Source organism: Epinephelus lanceolatus, chromosome 20 (assembly GCF_041903045.1).
Source record: "Epinephelus lanceolatus isolate andai-2023 chromosome 20, ASM4190304v1, whole genome shotgun sequence".
Lineage (NCBI taxonomy): Eukaryota > Metazoa > Chordata > Actinopteri > Perciformes > Serranidae > Epinephelus > Epinephelus lanceolatus.
This window is the reverse complement of record NC_135753.1, coordinates 30,560,485-30,578,743: the sequence shown is the minus strand read 5'-3', so window position 1 is coordinate 30,578,743 and position 18,259 is coordinate 30,560,485. Positions and strand designations below refer to the sequence as shown.

The 18,259-nt window shown below is 43.1% G+C and overlaps 1 protein-coding gene across 1 annotated transcript; it reads left to right on the top strand.

Moving 5' to 3' along the window:
- Positions 1 to 11,803: 11,803 nt before the first annotated feature.
- LOC144458920 (leukocyte elastase inhibitor-like) lies at positions 11,804 to 17,966 on the top strand. The gene is made up of 8 exons (XM_078162755.1): positions 11,804 to 12,159; positions 12,994 to 13,134; positions 14,567 to 14,684; positions 15,167 to 15,309; positions 16,426 to 16,503; positions 16,758 to 16,847; positions 16,929 to 17,109; positions 17,338 to 17,966. The coding sequence occupies exons 1-8, from the start codon at positions 12,091 to 12,093 to the stop codon at positions 17,556 to 17,558; spliced, it is 1,041 nt and encodes a 346-aa protein (XP_078018881.1). The 5' UTR covers positions 11,804 to 12,090; the 3' UTR covers positions 17,559 to 17,966.
- Positions 17,967 to 18,259: the final 293 nt, after the last annotated feature.

The window sequence follows — 18,259 nt, the reverse complement described above, 5'->3', positions numbered from 1 at the left end:
TTTTTCTTACTCTCATTTTGCTGTTAAAAATCACTAATTTGTCTCTTTCTACCATAGATTTTAATCTTTACACTTGTTGAACTGATATCTGGCAGAGCAATGGAATCCTATCTATATACTGCCCTCTAGTGGTGACACTGTGTTACTACACCTCTGTGCTTGTGTCGTCATTGTTAAAGTCAATGAAGTTAAAGTTAAATTGTGGACACAATTACACAGGGACACTTCCGGTAAGTATTTTCAAAATAAAAATAATAGCATCAGATGTTGCGGATTATGGCCACTGGAGGGCAGTATTTACATGTGCTTGTATTACATCGGATAATTAAACGCTTTGTGTAACCATAAGCTCTACCAAGCTTCAAGGCAAGCATAATAGTATATAAAAACTATTAAAGGGCCAGTGTGTAAAATGGGTTGAAAACACTGACATCAGTGGTCAAATTCTAGATTGCAGGGCTCACTCGCTCACCCCTCCCGTCGGGTAAATGAGGGTGGCCTCGTAGGGACAAAAAGCCTTGCGCACGAGTTTTTCAGGAGTAGCTGTATCTAGCGATGAGGTGAATATTTATTTAGAAATCTAAACCATGTTACGATATTGTAATGAATCACTCACGAGCAGGTGACCAGAGGAGCATTCGGGAAAAAGGCCAGTTTATTTGAGCACTCCAGAAACTCTGGTAACACTCCAGGGGGTAAAAGACTCCGTCCCAAACTCTGACTCTTCTAGCGCAACACACACAATTCATAACTTTACACACATACTTGTTTACCATTCCGAGTGGGGACCCCCTCCCCTCTCTGCTCCACCAATCTCCAGCCCGCACACTGACTGACAGCGAAGCCTGTAAACAGAGCTCAGCTGTTTATTTAGCCTAGCAATATCTCCGGACTATGGACGACTTTGAACGCGATTTTGAAGAGTTTCTTGTAGCGGACACATACATGGCGGCGCAAGATGGCGACCTCTCTAAAGCAAGGCCCTTGCTATATATATACAGTACAGGCCAAAAGTTTGGACACACCTTCTCATTCAATGCGTTTTCTTTATTTTCATGACTATTTACATTGTAGATTCTCACTGAAGGCATCAAAACTATGAATGAACACATGTGGAGTTATGTACTTAACAAAAAAAGGTGAAATAACTGAAAACATGTTTTATATTCTAGTTTCTTCAAAATAACCACCCTTTGCTCTGATTACTGCTTTGCACACTCTTGGCATTCTCTCCATGAGCTTCAAGAGGTAGTCACCTGAAATGGTTTTCCAACAGTCTTGAAGGAGTTCCCAGAGGTGTTTAGCACTTGTTGGCCCCTTTGCCTTCACTCTGCGGTCCAGCTCACCCCAAACCATCTCGATTGGGTTCAGGTCCGGTGACTGTGGAGGCCAGGTCATCTGCCGCAGCACTCCATCACTCTCCTTCTTGGTCAAATAGCCCTTACACAGCCTGGAGGTGTGTTTGGGGTCATTGTCCTGTTGAAAAATAAATGATCGTCCAACTAAACGCAAACCGGATGGGATGACATGTCGCTGCAGGATGCTGTGGTAGCCATGCTGGTTCAGTGTGCCTTCAATTTTGAATAAATCCCCAACAGTGTCACCAGCAAAACACCCCCACACCATCACACCTCCTCCATGCTTCACAGTGGGAACCAGGCATGTGGAATCCATCTCATCAGACCAAAGCACAGATTTCCACTGGTCTAATGTCCATTCCTTGTGTTTCTTGGCCCAAACAAATCTCTTCTGCTTGTTGCCTCTCCTTAGCAGTGGTTTCCTAGCAGCTATTTGACCATGAAGGCCTGATTGGCGCAGTCTCCTCTTAACAGTTGTTCTAGAGATGGGTCTGCTGCTAGAACTCTGTGTGGCATTCATCTGGTCTCTGATCTGAGCTGCTGCTAACTTGCGATTTCTGAGGCTGGTGACTCGGATGAACTTATCCTCAGTAGCAGAGGTGACTCTTGGTCTTCCTTTCCTGGGTTGGTCCTCATGTGTGCCAGTTTCGTTGTAGCGCTTGATGGTTTTTGCGACTCCACTTGGGGACACATTTAAAGTTTTTGCAATTTTCCGGACTGACTGACCTTCATTTCTTAAAGTAATGATGGCCACTGGTTTTTCTTTAGTTAGCTGATTGGTTCTTGCCATAATATGAATTTTAACAGTTGTCCAATAGGGCTGTCGGCTGTGTATTAACCTGACTTCAGCACAACACAACTGATGGTCCCAACCCCATTGATAAAGCAAGAAATTCCACTAATTAACCCTGATAAGGCACACCTGTGAAGTGGAAACCATTTCAGGTGACTACCTCTTGAAGCTCATCGAGAGAATGCCAAGAGTGTGCAAAGCAGTAATCAGAGCAAAGGGTGGCTATTTTGAAGAAACCAGAATATAAAACATGTTTTCAGTTATTTCACCTTTTTTTGTCAAGTACATAACTCCACATGTGTTCATTCATAGTTTTGATGCCTTCAGTGAGAATCTACAATGTAAATAGTCGTGAAAATAAAAAAAAACGCATTGAATGAGAAGGTGTGTCCAAACTTTTGGCCTGTACTGTAGGTAAGAGCTTTCCCAGTGGAAATTTGGATCAGAGCCCTCCTGTCATCTCTAACACCAGTGTGTATGTTCATTCATCTTCTAACCGCTTCATCCTCTTGAGGGTCGCGGGGGGGCTGGAGCCTATCCCAGCTGACATCGGGCAAGAGGCAGGGTACACCCTGGACAGGTCGCCAGACTATCGCAGGGCTGACACATAGAGACAAACAACCATTCACACTCACATTCACACCTACGGACAATTTAGAGTTATCAATTAACCTAGTCCCCAATCTGCATGTCTTTGGACTGTGGGAGGAAGCTGGAGTGCCCGGAGAGAACCCACGCTGACATGGGGAGAACATGCAAACTCCGTACAGAAGGGCTCCCACACCCGGGATTGAACCGGCAACCCTCTTGCTGTGAGGCGACAGTGCTAGCCGCCCAGCACCAGTGTGTGTCAGTGCTTTTAAAATTACTTGGAAGATGCCTTTTCAGTCAACTGATCATCACCTGGTGGTGAGTTGGATCAGATAGTGGGGGAGGCTGACAGACCTGGTAAGCCCAAACATGAAATGAGGGTGAATTAGGAATGTCTGGCTGAGGACCCTGGCTGTGAGGGTTTTTTTTAGAATTCACTCATTTACCCACCATTTTGTTGTTTTACTTTATCATGGACCAAAGAAAAGTTAGGGTGGAGTGCTTTTGTTACGGTGCCAAAACACTGAATTTCCCATCTGCTGCATAAATCTGATTGTTTTGTTGTTTTAAGCTTCACATTACACTTAATATTCCTAAATCAAAGCTGCAGGTATCAGAATTAGCAAGCAGTGGGCAGTGGAGCAGTGGGAAATGAAGTATAAAATACTCTGGAACCAAAATCTCAGACTTCCTCACCAGGTGACATCACCAAGTTTAATCATTAATCATTCACTTTATTTTGGGTTTCCTATCACCTTGAGCAGATAGTCTGGTAGTTTGCTGCACTGCTTTAACTGCATCCGCATCTGCATCTGCGACTGCATCGCAGACCGCCCATCTGTTGGCTGTGCCTCCTCCGATGCCGGTTGCTGTTCCTCAGTGAAGCAGAGGACCTGGGGATGTAAATGATAGTTTCTCTTATTAAGATAACTTTGTGTGTGTGTGCGCGTGTGTGTGTGTGCAACTGCACTCTCTGGTGACTAACTTGTGTAATAAACCTCTCCACGCCCTCTTGTTGAATCGCAGACACACACACCAAGGCATACATGTGCAGACACGTTGTCTTCACCACAACTAACGCCTAACTCACTCACTCCCAGGGCTAATGCCCTCTTGTTAACTGTAAATGGTCAACCGTTAACATTTACCACAATGTATTACCACTATTAACAATAAACTGTGAGGCTGTCCCTTGCTTTGGCTCTGTTTGTATTCATGGCCTCATTCATCAGCTTCACATCTGACTGAATAATTGCTCCATCGACATCCAATGTGTGCAACCATTGGGTACAAAGCCAAAGAAGGCACAATTCATTCAAACCAGGCTATCTGGTTTAAAGTTTATCCGATAAAATCAAATAATTATGAAATAAATCAAATGATGAAGCAACCATCTCTGCAACTCCCATTCCTATTTCCCTTTATTATCTCCCAGGTGCAAGGGTGTGTAATACAGAATGATCATGGCTTGTTTGCTTAATCTCAAATTTCTTTTGTAATTTGCAAAGTACGCTGCTTTAACAGCACAGTTTTGTTCTGGGGTCACTCAAATCTGGACAGTGGCTGCAAGTGGTCAAACTTTTTGAGTGCTGGAAGAAGTTTTCACATCCTTTAGTAAAAGTGCAATACAATTCTGTAAAAGGTAAATGAATGGAAGTATTAAAAACAAAATGAGAGTAAGAAAAATTAACTGGCAACTAGAGGGTAACTTTGGGGGTGGCTTGGGAACTGGAGGGTCATCAGTTCAAGTCCCTGTATGAACCAAGTATCACAGTGGGATTGGTAGCTGGAGAGGTGCCAGTTCACCTCCAGGGCACCGCTGGCACGCCACTGAGCAAGGCAATGAACCCCCAGCTGCTCGGGTATCACTCCAAGGCAGCCCCCTCGCTCCAAAATCTTTCTATCTAATGCATGTATAGGTTCTGTTTGTGCATGTGTGTGTATTTTGGGTCTGTGTGAATAAGACAACAGAGTGAAAAGAAATGTAATATCCCCTCTGGAATTAATTAAGTATATCTTCATCTTCTTCTTCTCCTTAAAGCTACAACAAAATGCAGTGACAAGTATGATATTGGCCTCTCAAATGGAGTAGATGAAGTGGAATAAAGGTTTGAAGTCGGAGAAAATGGAAGTACTCATGTAAAGTACAAGCACCTTAAAATTTTACTTCAGTACAGTAAATGTGCTAAGTTACATTCCACCAACAAAATTCACTCAAGAAAGGATCATATCGCTCACATTTTGGCTTTCATGCTTTCTTTGCTGATCATTTTTGTGATCTACAAATCAGGAATTGAACCATTCCTCCTCCGATTTTCCGAAGCAGAATGGAATAGATCCCTGTCATTTCTGCTGACGCAGGAAGATAGAATGAGTAATCAAAGCATGTGCAGGCACTTTCACCTGCCACACCCAACCAACGCTGCCAGATAGTTACATGTAGGTAAGAGCTTTCCCAGTGGAAATTTGGATCAGAGCCCTCCTGTCATCTCTAACACCAGTGTGTATGTTCATTCATCTTCTAACCGCTTCATCCTCTTGAGGGTCGCGGGGGGGCTGGAGCCTATCCCAGCTGACATCGGGCAAGAGGCAGGGTACACCCTGGACAGGTCGCCAGACTATCGCAGGGCTGACACATAGAGACAAACAACCATTCACACTCACATTCACACCTACGGACAATTTAGAGTTATCAATTAACCTAGTCCCCAATCTGCATGTCTTTGGACTGTGGGAGGAAGCTGGAGTGCCCGGAGAGAACCCACGCTGACATGGGGAGAACATGCAAACTCCGTACAGAAGGGCTCCCACACCCGGGATTGAACCGGCAACCCTCTTGCTGTGAGGCGACAGTGCTAGCCGCCCAGCACCAGTGTGTGTCAGTGCTTTTAAAATTACTTGGAAGATGCCTTTTCAGTCAACTGATCATCACCTGGTGGTGAGTTGGATCAGATAGTGGGGGAGGCTGACAGACCTGGTAAGCCCAAACATGAAATGAGGGTGAATTAGGAATGTCTGGCTGAGGACCCTGGCTGTGAGGGTTTTTTTTAGAATTCACTCATTTACCCACCATTTTGTTGTTTTACTTTATCATGGACCAAAGAAAAGTTAGGGTGGAGTGCTTTTGTTACGGTGCCAAAACACTGAATTTCCCATCTGCTGCATAAATCTGATTGTTTTGTTGTTTTAAGCTTCACATTACACTTAATATTCCTAAATCAAAGCTGCAGCAAGGTATCAGAATTAGCAAGCAGTGGGCAGTGGAGCAGTGGGAAATGAAGTATAAAATACTCTGGAACCAAAATCTCAGACTTCCTCACCAGGTGACATCACCAAGTTTAATCATTAATCATTCCCTTTATTTTGGGTTTCCTATCACCTTGAGCAGATAGTCTGGCAGTTTGCTGCACTGCTTTAACTGCATCCGCATCTGCATCTGCGACTGCATCGCAGACCGCCCATCTGTTGGCTGTGCCTCCTCCGATGCCGGTTGCTGTTCCTCAGTGAAGCAGAGGACCTGGGGATGTAAATGATAGTTTCTCTTATTAAGATAACTTTGTGTGTGTGTGCGCGTGTGTGTGTGTGCAACTGCACTCTCTGGTGACTAACTTGTGTAATAAACCTCTCCACGCCCTCTTGTTGAATCGCAGACACACACACCAAGGCATACATGTGCAGACACGTTGTCTTCACCACAACTAACGCCTAACTCACTCACTCCCAGGGCTAATGCCCTCTTGTTAACTGTAAATGGTCAACCGTTAACATTTACCACAATGTATTACCACTATTAACAATAAACTGTGAGGCTGTCCCTTGCTTTGGCTCTGTTTGTATTCATGGCCTCATTCATCAGCTTCACATCTGACTGAATAATTGCTCCATCGACATCCAATGTGTGCAACCATTGGGTACAAAGCCAAAGAAGGCACAATTCATTCAAACCAGGCTATCTGGTTTAAAGTTTATCCGATAAAATCAAATAATTATGAAATAAATCAAATGATGAAGCAACCATCTCTGCAACTCCCATTCCTATTTCCCTTTATTATCTCCCAGGTGCAAGGGTGTGTAATACAGAATGATCATGGCTTGTTTGCTTAATCTCAAATTTCTTTTGTAATTTGCAAAGTACGCTGCTTTAACAGCACAGTTTTGTTCTGGGGTCACTCAAATCTGGACAGTGGCTGCAAGTGGTCAAACTTTTTGAGTGCTGGAAGAAGTTTTCACATCCTTTAGTAAAAGTGCAATACAATTCTGTAAAAGGTAAATGAACGGAAGTATTAAAAACAAAATGAGAGTAAGAAAAATTAACTGGCAACTAGAGGGTAACTTTGGGGGTGGCTTGGGAACTGGAGGGTCATCAGTTCAAGTCCCTGTATGAACCAAGTATCGCAGTGGGATTGGTAGCTGGAGAGGTGCCAGTTCACCTCCAGGGCACCGCTGGCACGCCACTGAGCAAGGCAATGAACCCCCAGCTGCTCGGGTATCACTCCAAGGCAGCCCCCTCGCTCCAAAATCTTTCTATCTAATGCATGTACAGGTTCTGTTTGTGCATGTGTGTGTATTTTGGGTCTGTGTGAATAAGACAACAGAGTGAAAAGAAATGTAATATCCCCTCTGGAATTAATTAAGTATATCTTCATCTTCTTCTTCTCCTTAAAGCTACAACAAAATGCAGTGACAAGTATGATATTGGCCTCTCAAATGGAGTAGATGAAGTGGAATAAAGGTTTGAAGTCGGAGAAAATGGAAGTACTCATGTAAAATACAAGCACCTTAAAATTTTACTTCAGTACAGTAAATGTGCTAAGTTACATTCCACCAACAAAATTCACTCAAGAAAGGATCATATCGCTCACATTTTGGCTTTCATGCTTTCTTTGCTGATCATTTTTGTGATCTACAAATCAGGAATTGAACCATTCCTCCTCCGATTTTCCGAAGCAGAATGGAATAGATCCCTGTCATTTCTGCTGACGCAGGAAGATAGAATGAGTAATCAAAGCATGTGCAGGCACTTTCACCTGCCACACCCAACCAACGCTGCCAGATAGTTACATGTAGGTAAGAGCTTTCCCAGTGGAAATTTGGATCAGAGCCCTCCTGTCATCTCTAACACCAGTGTGTATGTTCATTCATCTTCTAACCGCTTCATCCTCTTGAGGGTCGCGGGGGGGCTGGAGCCTATCCCAGCTGACATCGGGCAAGAGGCAGGGTACACCCTGGACAGGTCGCCAGACTATCGCAGGGCTGACACATAGAGACAAACAACCATTCACACTCACATTCACACCTACGGACAATTTAGAGTTATCAATTAACCTAGTCCCCAATCTGCATGTCTTTGGACTGTGGGAGGAAGCTGGAGTGCCCGGAGAGAACCCACGCTGACATGGGGAGAACATGCAAACTCCGTACAGAAGGGCTCCCACACCCGGGATTGAACCGGCAACCCTCTTGCTGTGAGGCGACAGTGCTAGCCGCCCAACACCAGTGTGTGTCAGTGCTTTTAAAATTACTTGGAAGATGCCTTTTCAGTCAACTGATCATCACCTGGCGGTGAGTTGGATCAGATAGTGGGGGAGGCTGACAGACCTGGTAAGCCCAAACATGAAATGAGGGTGAATTAGGAATGTCTGGCTGAGGACCCTGGCTGTGAGGTCTTCAACTCCTTCCTCTAGAGGCATTTTCTGTATTTTGGGGAGGCTATAGAGAAGGACTTTTGCTTGGCCTCATGAAAGTTCTGGGAAACCATTAGACACCTCAGGAGGGAAAGCAGGGTTGCTCTCAGGCTGTGTTCAGCAGGGGAGGACAACTGCTGACACGGACTGGGGTTATTATCAAATGGTAGAAAGAGCATGTAGAGGAACCTGAACCAGACCACCACATCTTCTGTGGAGGGGGCAGAGTCTGAAGACTCAGGGGAATATCCCTGGCAGGGCGCCAGATGTGGGTGAGCTTCTCCCTGAGACGCTAAAGCCTCTGGACATTGTGAGGCTGTTTTGGCTGACACGCCTCCAACACCTTGATGAACCAGATCAACCATTTTTCAAAGACATTTGATGTCATGCTTGTATAAACACACCCAAATGGGTGTGATACCATGAGAACTGTAACTCTGTTCACTTCCACAGTGTGTGTGTGTGTGTGTGTGTGTGTACTGTACCTTGGACATCTGTGTGGCCGTGTTGCCCCTGGCCCCCATCATCACCATAGCCAGGGCTGAAGAGATGCTGAACGGGGAGAAGAAGATATTCCCGGTCTTGTCTTCATTGCTCAGCTTTTTGAATAAAGCCAGAAGGAAGGTGGTGTTGGCCTTGGTTATCTTGGATGGGGCTCTTGTCTCCATTTTGTCTGAAACAGAGCAAAGCATTATTCATCACACTATAAACTGTTGCATATATTTTACCTGAAAAGTTAAATAAGACAAGATATGTTTCTCTGACTGAGTGAAACACAATTAGCTTTTAAAAAGTTTAAATAGGTAGGCATCAATCTCTTAATAACATATAATATGAATTTAAGCAGCTTTTGCAAACCTTTAACTGTTTCGTACTTATGTTTTATACAACTTGGGAGTGTCCCTTCCAACAATGCTATCACCTCCCAGACATGTCAAGACAAATCCCCTTACCTTCAGGTTCCTCTACATGCTCTTTCTACCATTTGATAATAACCCCAGTCCGTGTCAGCAGTTGTCCTCCCCTGCTGAACACAGCCTGAGAGCAGCCCTGCTTTCCCTCCTGAGGTGTCTAATGATTTCCCAGAACTTTCATGAGGCCAAGCAAAAGTCCTTCTCTATAGCCTCCCCAAATTCCTCCTACATCTGGGTTTTTGCTTTGGCAACCACCTCAGCTGCAGCCCTTGTGCTTGGCCTTATGGGCAAACAATACTCGTCTGCTGTTTCAGGCGATCCCTGGGTCAACCAGACCTAAAAGGCTTCCTTCACTGCCAGTGTCTACCAGCAGGTTCTTAGGTTGCCGCCACAAGAAGCACTGATAGTCTTCCAAACACAACTTTTGGCAGCAGCCTCCACAGTGGAGGCTTTAAACATGGCCCACTTGGACTCCATGTCCCCCAGCATCCCCTGTGATGTACAGAAAATGCCTCTAGAGGAAGGAGTTGAAGACCTCACAGCCAGGGTCCTCAGCCAGACATTCCTAATTCACCCTCATTTCATGTTTGGGCTTACCAGGTCTGTCAGCCTCCCCCACTATCTGATCCAACTCACCACCAGGTGATGATCAGTTGACTGAAAAGGCATCTTCCAAGTAATTTTAAAAGCACTGACACACACTGGTGCTGGGCGGCTAGCACTGTCGCCTCACAGCAAGAGGGTTGCCGGTTCAATCCCGGGTGTGGGAGCCCTTCTGTACGGAGTTTGCATGTTCTCCCCATGTCAGCGTGGGTTCTCTCCGGGCACTCCAGCTTCCTCCCACAGTCCAAAGACATGCAGATTGGGGACTAGGTTAATTGATAACTCTAAATTGTCCGTAGGTGTGAATGTGAGTGTGAATGGTTGTTTGTCTCTATGTGTCAGCCCTGCGATAGTCTGGCGACCTGTCCAGGGTGTACCCTGCCTCTTGCCCGATGTCAGCTGGGATAGGCTCCAGCCCCCCCGCGACCCTCAAGAGGATGAAGCGGTTAGAAGATGAATGAACATACACACTGGTGTTAGAGATGACAGGAGGGCTCTGATCCAAATTTCCACTGGGAAAGCTCTTACCTACATGTAACTATCTGGCAGCGTTGGTTGGGTGTGGCAGGTGAAAGTGCCTGCACATGCTTTGATTACTCATTCTATCTTCCTGCGTCAGCAGAAATGACAGGGATCTATTCCATTCTGCTTCGGAAAATCGGAGGAGGAATGGTTCAATTCCTGATTTGTAGATCACAAAAATGATCAGCAAAGAAAGCATGAAAGCCAAAATGTGAGCGATATGATCCTTTCTTGAGTGAATTTTGTTGGTGGAATGTAACTTAGCACATTTACTGTACTGAAGTAAAATTTTAAGGTGCTTGTACTTTACATGAGTACTTCCATTTTCTCCGACTTCAAACCTTTATTCCACTTCATCTACTCCATTTGAGAGGCCAATATCATACTTGTCACTGCATTTTGTTGTAGCTTTAAGGAGAAGAAGAAGATGAAGATATACTTAATTAATTCCAGAGGGGATATTACATTTCTTTTCACTCTGTTGTCTTATTCACACAGACCCAAAATACACACACATGCACAAACAGAACCTATACATGCATTAGATAGAAAGATTTTGGAGCGAGGGGGCTGCCTTGGAGTGATACCCGAGCAGCTGGGGGTTCATTGCCTTGCTCAGTGGCGTGCCAGCGGTGCCCTGGAGGTGAACTGGCACCTCTCCAGCTACCAATCCCACTGCGATACTTGGTTCATACAGGGACTTGAACTGATGACCCTCCAGTTCCCAAGCCACCCCCAAAGTTACCCTCTAGTTGCCAGTTAATTTTTCTTACTCTCATTTTGTTTTTAATACTTCCGTTCATTTACCTTTTACAGAATTGTATTGCACTTTTACTAAAGGATGTGAAAACTTCTTCCAGCACTCAAAAAGTCTGACCACTTGCAGCCACTGTCCAGATTTGAGTGACCCCAGAACAAAACTGTGCTGTTAAAGCAGCGTACTTTGCAAATTACAAAAGAAATTTGAGATTAAGCAAACAAGCCATGATCATTCTGTATTACACACCCTTGCACCTGGGAGATAATAAAGGGAAATAGGAATGGGAGTTGCAGAGATGGTTGCTTCATCATTTGATTTATTTCATAATTATTTGATTTTATCGGATAAACTTTAAACCAGATAGCCTGGTTTGAATGAATTGTGCCTTCTTTGGCTTTGTACCCAATGGTTGCACACATTGGATGTCGATGGAGCAATTATTCAGTCAGATGTGAAGCTGATGAATGAGGCCATGAATACAAACAGAGCCAAAGCAAGGGACAGCCTCACAGTTTATTGTTAATAGTGGTAATACATTGTGGTAAATGTTAACGGTTGACCATTTACAGTTAACAAGAGGGCATTAGCCCTGGGAGTGAGTGAGTTAGGCGTTAGTTGTGGTGAAGACAACGTGTCTGCACATGTATGCCTTGGTGTGTGTGTCTGCGATTCAACAAGAGGGCGTGGAGAGGTTTATTACACAAGTTAGTCACCAGAGAGTGCAGTTGCACACACACACACGCGCACACACACACAAAGTTATCTTAATAAGAGAAACTATCATTTACATCCCCAGGTCCTCTGCTTCACTGAGGAACAGCAACCGGCATCGGAGGAGGCACAGCCAACAGATGGGCGGTCTGCGATGCAGTCGCAGATGCAGATGCGGATGCAGTTAAAGCAGTGCAGCAAACTGCCAGACTATCTGCTCAAGGTGATAGGAAACCCAAAATAAAGGGAATGATTAATGATTAAACTTGGTGATGTCACCTGGTGAGGAAGTCTGAGATTTTGGTTCCAGAGTATTTTATACTTCATTTCCCACTGCTCCACTGCCCACTGCTTGCTAATTCTGATACCTGCAGCTTTGATTTAGGAATATTAAGTGTAATGTGAAGCTTAAAACAACAAAACAATCAGATTTATGCAGCAGATGGGAAATTCAGTGTTTTGGCACCGTAACAAAAGCACTCCACCCTAACTTTTCTTTGGTCCATGATAAAGTAAAACAACAAAATGGTGGGTAAATGAGTGAATTCTAAAAAAAACTCCCCACAGGTTATTTTATATGAATGTTATAGCTGTTAAAGCTTGTTAAAGTTTGGTCTGGTTTTACCTTCTTCCACTTTCTTTTCAAAAGGTGCCGAAAGTCTCATAAAGAAAAATTAAAAGTCATGGGAGGTTTTGCAGAAAGTCATTCTATCTACAGTAAATGATGAGAACAATGTCTCCAAAATCATCCATTTTATGTCACTATCACTGGGCAGCATTTAGCACATACACAATGGCCACTATGGTAGCATTATTCAAAAAGAAAAGACTGACCATGTAATAAAAGTGCAAAAAGTTTAATTTTCTCTCTCCATAATGGTTGCCTCTGAGTGCAGTGTATGCAACGCTGTAGCACGGAGCACCAGCATTACCAATGATTATGGTGTCTATTCTCATCATTTAACAGTCACACAATCCCAATGACCCATATTAATGTTGTCTTTTCTCTGGCTCAGTGTGTCTCTGTAACACTCAGTTCTTCTCTGGCTGTTTGCAGCACCTGAAACCCCAGGATGATGAAGAAAATGTCCACAGCAGGTTTGCCAAGCTGCTGGCTGCCATCAACAAGCCAGATGACGCCTATGCTCTCAGCACTGCTAACAGGCTGTATGGGGAGAAGACCTATGAGTTTAAAGAGGTATGTGTATGTGAGCCTGTTGTGCTCAGACACCGATGAAGCAAAGCTGTTTTAGTTTTAAGGCCCAGACAAGAGTTTCTAGTATCTTAGTACTGTAGTAACACTTCTTACACACATATATATATATATATGTATATATATATATATATATATATATATATATATATATATATACATTTGAATATTTTGCCAGATATTTAATACTCTATTGTTTTTAAAACTGGGTCCAGTAAGTGACCCTGTCCCTAGGAACCCACTGGCTATTCTGGTTGGTACAGGTTGTGAATGTTAAATTGTTGTTATTGTACTTAGTGTTCCTATAATTTGAAGCATTTTCCGGCACAAGAATTTCCTTTGGGATAAATAAAGTTCCATTGAATTGAATTGACGTACAAAACCAACATCAAAGATCTTGTGGCAATAAGGCTGACTGTTGCGTCGCATCATGTTGCCTGTGCCTCGGCCAGAGTTTCACTGAATACACTGCAAAGACTATAGTCAGCGGCCAACTAGCACGAACGTTGTGAGCCTGCGTGAGAGGAAATAATTCTCCATAGCAGCAGGCAGTGATAGTCTGTTCGTCATAACAAAAAGGGTGACTGGAAAGCTGATAGGACGGATTCGAGAGGCTAGTTAGCCTGTTGGCTCATTAACACAAACAATTATAAACCATTTCTGCCAAAGAGTTCAATAGCGCAAAAAAATAATTGTACCTCATAGAGCATGTTGGTTGACTTTAGCTTTTTACTTTTCTCACTTCATTTCTTTTCCTGCACACTGAGCTGAAGTCAGAGTGACTTCATTCAGCGACAGGCTCTGCCCAAATCTACCACTGCCCGGGTAACAGACGCTTACCAACAGCTCGGCAGCTGACCATCAAAGTAGGCTATAAGAAGAGAGATACTTACTTGTATACAATATAAAGCGTATAGATTTGATAAATGCTAGGTAAACCATCTGTATCTACATAACATATTACTTGACTGAGTTTTTTTTAAACTGTTCATATGATTTCATTTCTGGTTATGGTGGTGAAACTGTTGGATTTTTCAGACTTTAGAGTTTCAATTCAGCCTTAAAGTTTGCACAGTATACCTTTTACTTGTGTAAACTCCTGCCATACAGTTGCAGTAAAAAAGTGGCACCTGTGTTGCTCAACCAGCTAACTCTATGATTATGTGATCATTCAACAACCAGAAACCATTAAACCGTAAAATTAAAATGCAAAAGTTGAAGGAACTGAATGCGACTAATGATTGATTGACCAGCCCTGTTCTCTGGGATTAACATATCCATCCTGTGTTCAAAGAACTAAAAACTGTCAACATTCAACTGAAATTCATGCCAATAAAATAGTCGTCTATTTCTTGACATCTCTCGTGTTTGTTAATGGATTAATGTGAGTATTTCACTGTGCTTTTTATGATTCCAGGAGTTCTTAGCAGAAACCCAAAAACACTACCAAGCCGAGCTGGAGCCTGTGGACTTTATAAAAGAGTATGAGGCAGCCAGGGTCCACATCAATGAGTGGGTTGAGGAGCAGACAAAAGGTAGATCTCATATTGACACACTTATCACATAGACTGAAATTGTTGGCCCCCACCCAAGCCTTTTACACCTCAAATTTGACCGAACTTTGGATGAAAACATTACTAGAGCTGCCTGTGTCTCCTTCTTAAAGATGTACTTTGCAAGATTTTCCATAAAAATCAATTTATAGACTCACAATGAAATAATCCCTCTCTGCCTGTATTTCCTTTTTATTTTCTGTGTTCAGGATGTTTTTGGGTGTGTAGCTGCACAGCGTTTGGGTGAGGTCATGGCTTTATAAAAAGGTAGCCACCAGGTGACACTATAAGCAGCAGGCATCCAAGAGACACAGTGCCAAAAAAAACACAAATATAGCGAGGCGAAAGGCCAAACAGAAGTGAATCTGTGGTTGGTGGTAGGGTTGGCTGCCTAGCATGTTTATAAAAAATTACTGACAATCCTGCATAGTACCTTCAGTGATTTGCTCATTACTCTTCACAAGGTAAAATCAAGGACTTGCTGGTAGAGGGCGTGTTGGACGACAGGACCAAGCTGGTACTGGTCAATGCCATCTACTTCAAAGGCTTCTGGAACCAAAAGTTCAACAAGGATGAGACTGTTGATGCTCAGTTTAGAATTAACAAGGTAACCCTGCACAAAAACAGCTCAAGGTGGAGAAACACCTGAGGAACAAAAGCAGCACTCTGCGCACAGTTAACCTGAGCTCTGTAATGCTGTAGCTGGCATGTGCAGGGCACTCTAATCATAGACCATTACAAAGCTGTGTTTATTTTTCTGGACGGGATTTTTAAGCTTGAAAATGATCTGTCTTTAAGTTTTAAAAAGTTTGTGGTTTGATCTGCCGTAGCTCAGTGAAACCACTGGTGTGCAAACTGCAGCAGACTAGAAAAGATTTTATCCAAGTTCTTCCCCAAATAAGAAATAGTTTGGGAACAATGCCAGCATTCTTGTTGGTCATAGAATTTCAGGGATATCCTTGAATTACATCCTGGAGCTGTGTTGATATGACACCCCATCCCCGCTGCAATTACCCTTTCCAAAACCCACTAACACCCACTAACATCTGGCTTTTGTATTTAATGGGAAAGATTACAATCGGCTTTCTCTCCCACGACAAATGACTCCGCAGAAGTGATGGGTATTTATCAGCTCAGGCTGTTCTCAAGCACCATGCATACATTTTCCTATGAAAAGGAATGCACTGAATATCGCACATATCCCTCATAATCATGATCCAGTAATCTGTGTATAACCCACGTGCTGGGGAAGGCTGCAATCATGTGACCAATCCGCTGTAGGAAGCAAAGAATAAAGAGGGAGGCAGTTTGGGGAGGTGGATGTGTCAGATAAAACAACTTTGCCCGGAAGACTGGGGTTTGTAACTATATGAAGTTTGAATCATCTTAACGCACATCCTCACCGTGTTTCTTTCCTAAACATAACATAGTCTATTGCCTATTTTTAGCTGGTTTTCTGGGATTTAAAAACAACAACACTGATTTTGATGGAAAACATGGTATTAGCATGTCTTGTGAAAAGTTTTACCAGACTGAAAAATGCAAAGACATCAGGCATTCACTATAGAAATGAAATGTTTTGAGTCTGTCTAGTGATAGAAAACCAGAGATATGCTCATAAACTCAGGTCAGAACTATGATATACAGATCATTATTTTGATGCATGATGTGATGATAACTCACTTTAAAAAAGAATGCTTGTTCTGTTTGCCTCTGTCTTTAGAGTGACACTAAGCCGGTGAAGATGATGAGCCAGAGAAGTGAATTCCTTTTCACCATGGTTCCTGATCCCAGTTTCAAGGTAAAGTCCATGTTTTACATCAGTATGGTTTTGCCCATTCTATTAAATACAGTGGACAGATTGACCATGATACAAAGAACAGTTGGTTTCATTTTGATAATGACTGAAACCATCAGACTTATGGTTTTTACCATAATTTCCATACGTAACTAATAGAGACGGGGGCTTTTTTTCTCCAAATACCAACGTGTTTCTCAGGATGAATAAATCAGATTATTTTAAAATGAAATGAAAACCTCAATGTGTTTGGACAGATCCTAGAGATGCACTATAAAGGAGAAGAGCTCAGCATGCTCATCTTCCTGCCCAATGACATAGAGGACGACACAACAGGCTTGGAGAAGGTAGGACACATATGCACATACAGTGAACAAATGCACCATTATAAACAGACAGACTAATAATCTATACTGTATTCACACTAGCTGGAGGCGCAGCTGACCTATGAGAAATTTGTGGAGTGGACTCGTTCAGACCTGATGCGTAAAACTGATGTTAAAGTGGGTCTACCTCGATTCAAGCTGGAGGAGACCTACGACATGAAAAATATCCTGGTCAACATGGGCATGGTGGACGCATTTGATGTCAGAAAGAGTGACTTTTCGGGTGAGACACAAACTGCATTCCTATTTTAGGAGCACAACATACGTGACCAAAAAAAGAAATCCAAACATCATAGAAAACCCACACCCAAACAAAAATGTTGTTAAATGCACTTGAAAATTAAACAAGCACAACGAAAAACAAGAGCCAGTAATGCAAAACACAAGGTAGCCTGCATCTCTCATTTAGTGTGCATGATAAAGCAATGGACTCTCTCTGCTCTGCTAACAGGCCTTTCCACAGCCAACAACCTGGTACTGTCAAAAGTCGTTCACAAGAGTTTCGTGGATGTCAATGAGGAGGGAACTGAGGCTGCTGCTTCCACTGGTGCCATTATAACAGCTCGCTCTCTTCCATCCATGTTCGTCGCAGACCACCCCTTCCTCTTCTTCATCCGACATAACCCGACCAACAGCATTCTCTTTGCTGGCCGATACTGCTCTCCGGAGTAAGCACTGCTGTGTGTGCTGCAGACGTGGATGTCAAACCAAACCATCCCTCCTTCATAAAATCAAGAGACACATTTAAAGAGACATTTTTTTGGTCACTCTGTCTCTTTTTGGTTGTTTTGTGTCTCTTTTTGGTCATTTTGCATTTGTTTGTGTCTCTTTGCAGATGTTTTACATCTCTTTTTGGTTATTTTCTCTCCCTTTATGGTCACTCTGTGCATCTTTAGTCATTTTTATCTCTTTGTGGTTGTTTTGTGCCTCTTTGTACTCAATATGCATCTGTAAGGGGGGTGAAGGGATCAGTGTATTTTGAATAAAAAAGATTCTTTGGATCAAGTGGAGAGCAAACTGGATAACCAATGTGTACAAAAATGTACTGATAAATTACAATAAAACCCAGGCTAAAAACAATTGAAACTTACAAGAAATTAAAATGTCCTAAAAAGAGCAAGTTTAAAACAGTCCTTTAAAATGGCCTAAAATGATATGTAATTTCAAATGTCTTTATTTGGGGGAGCAGATTCATCGGTGCTGGGGAACACTGTCCTTGTGGCAGGACCGCACCAACTTGTCTCTCTGCCACCATACCCTGAGGCCCTCATAAAAAAAAAAAAAAAACAGGAGAGAGAGAGAGAGATGAGCTGTAATAACAAATCCAACAAGCCTGGGCCGACTTTGTTTCTCTTCCACAGAACTTTCAATAA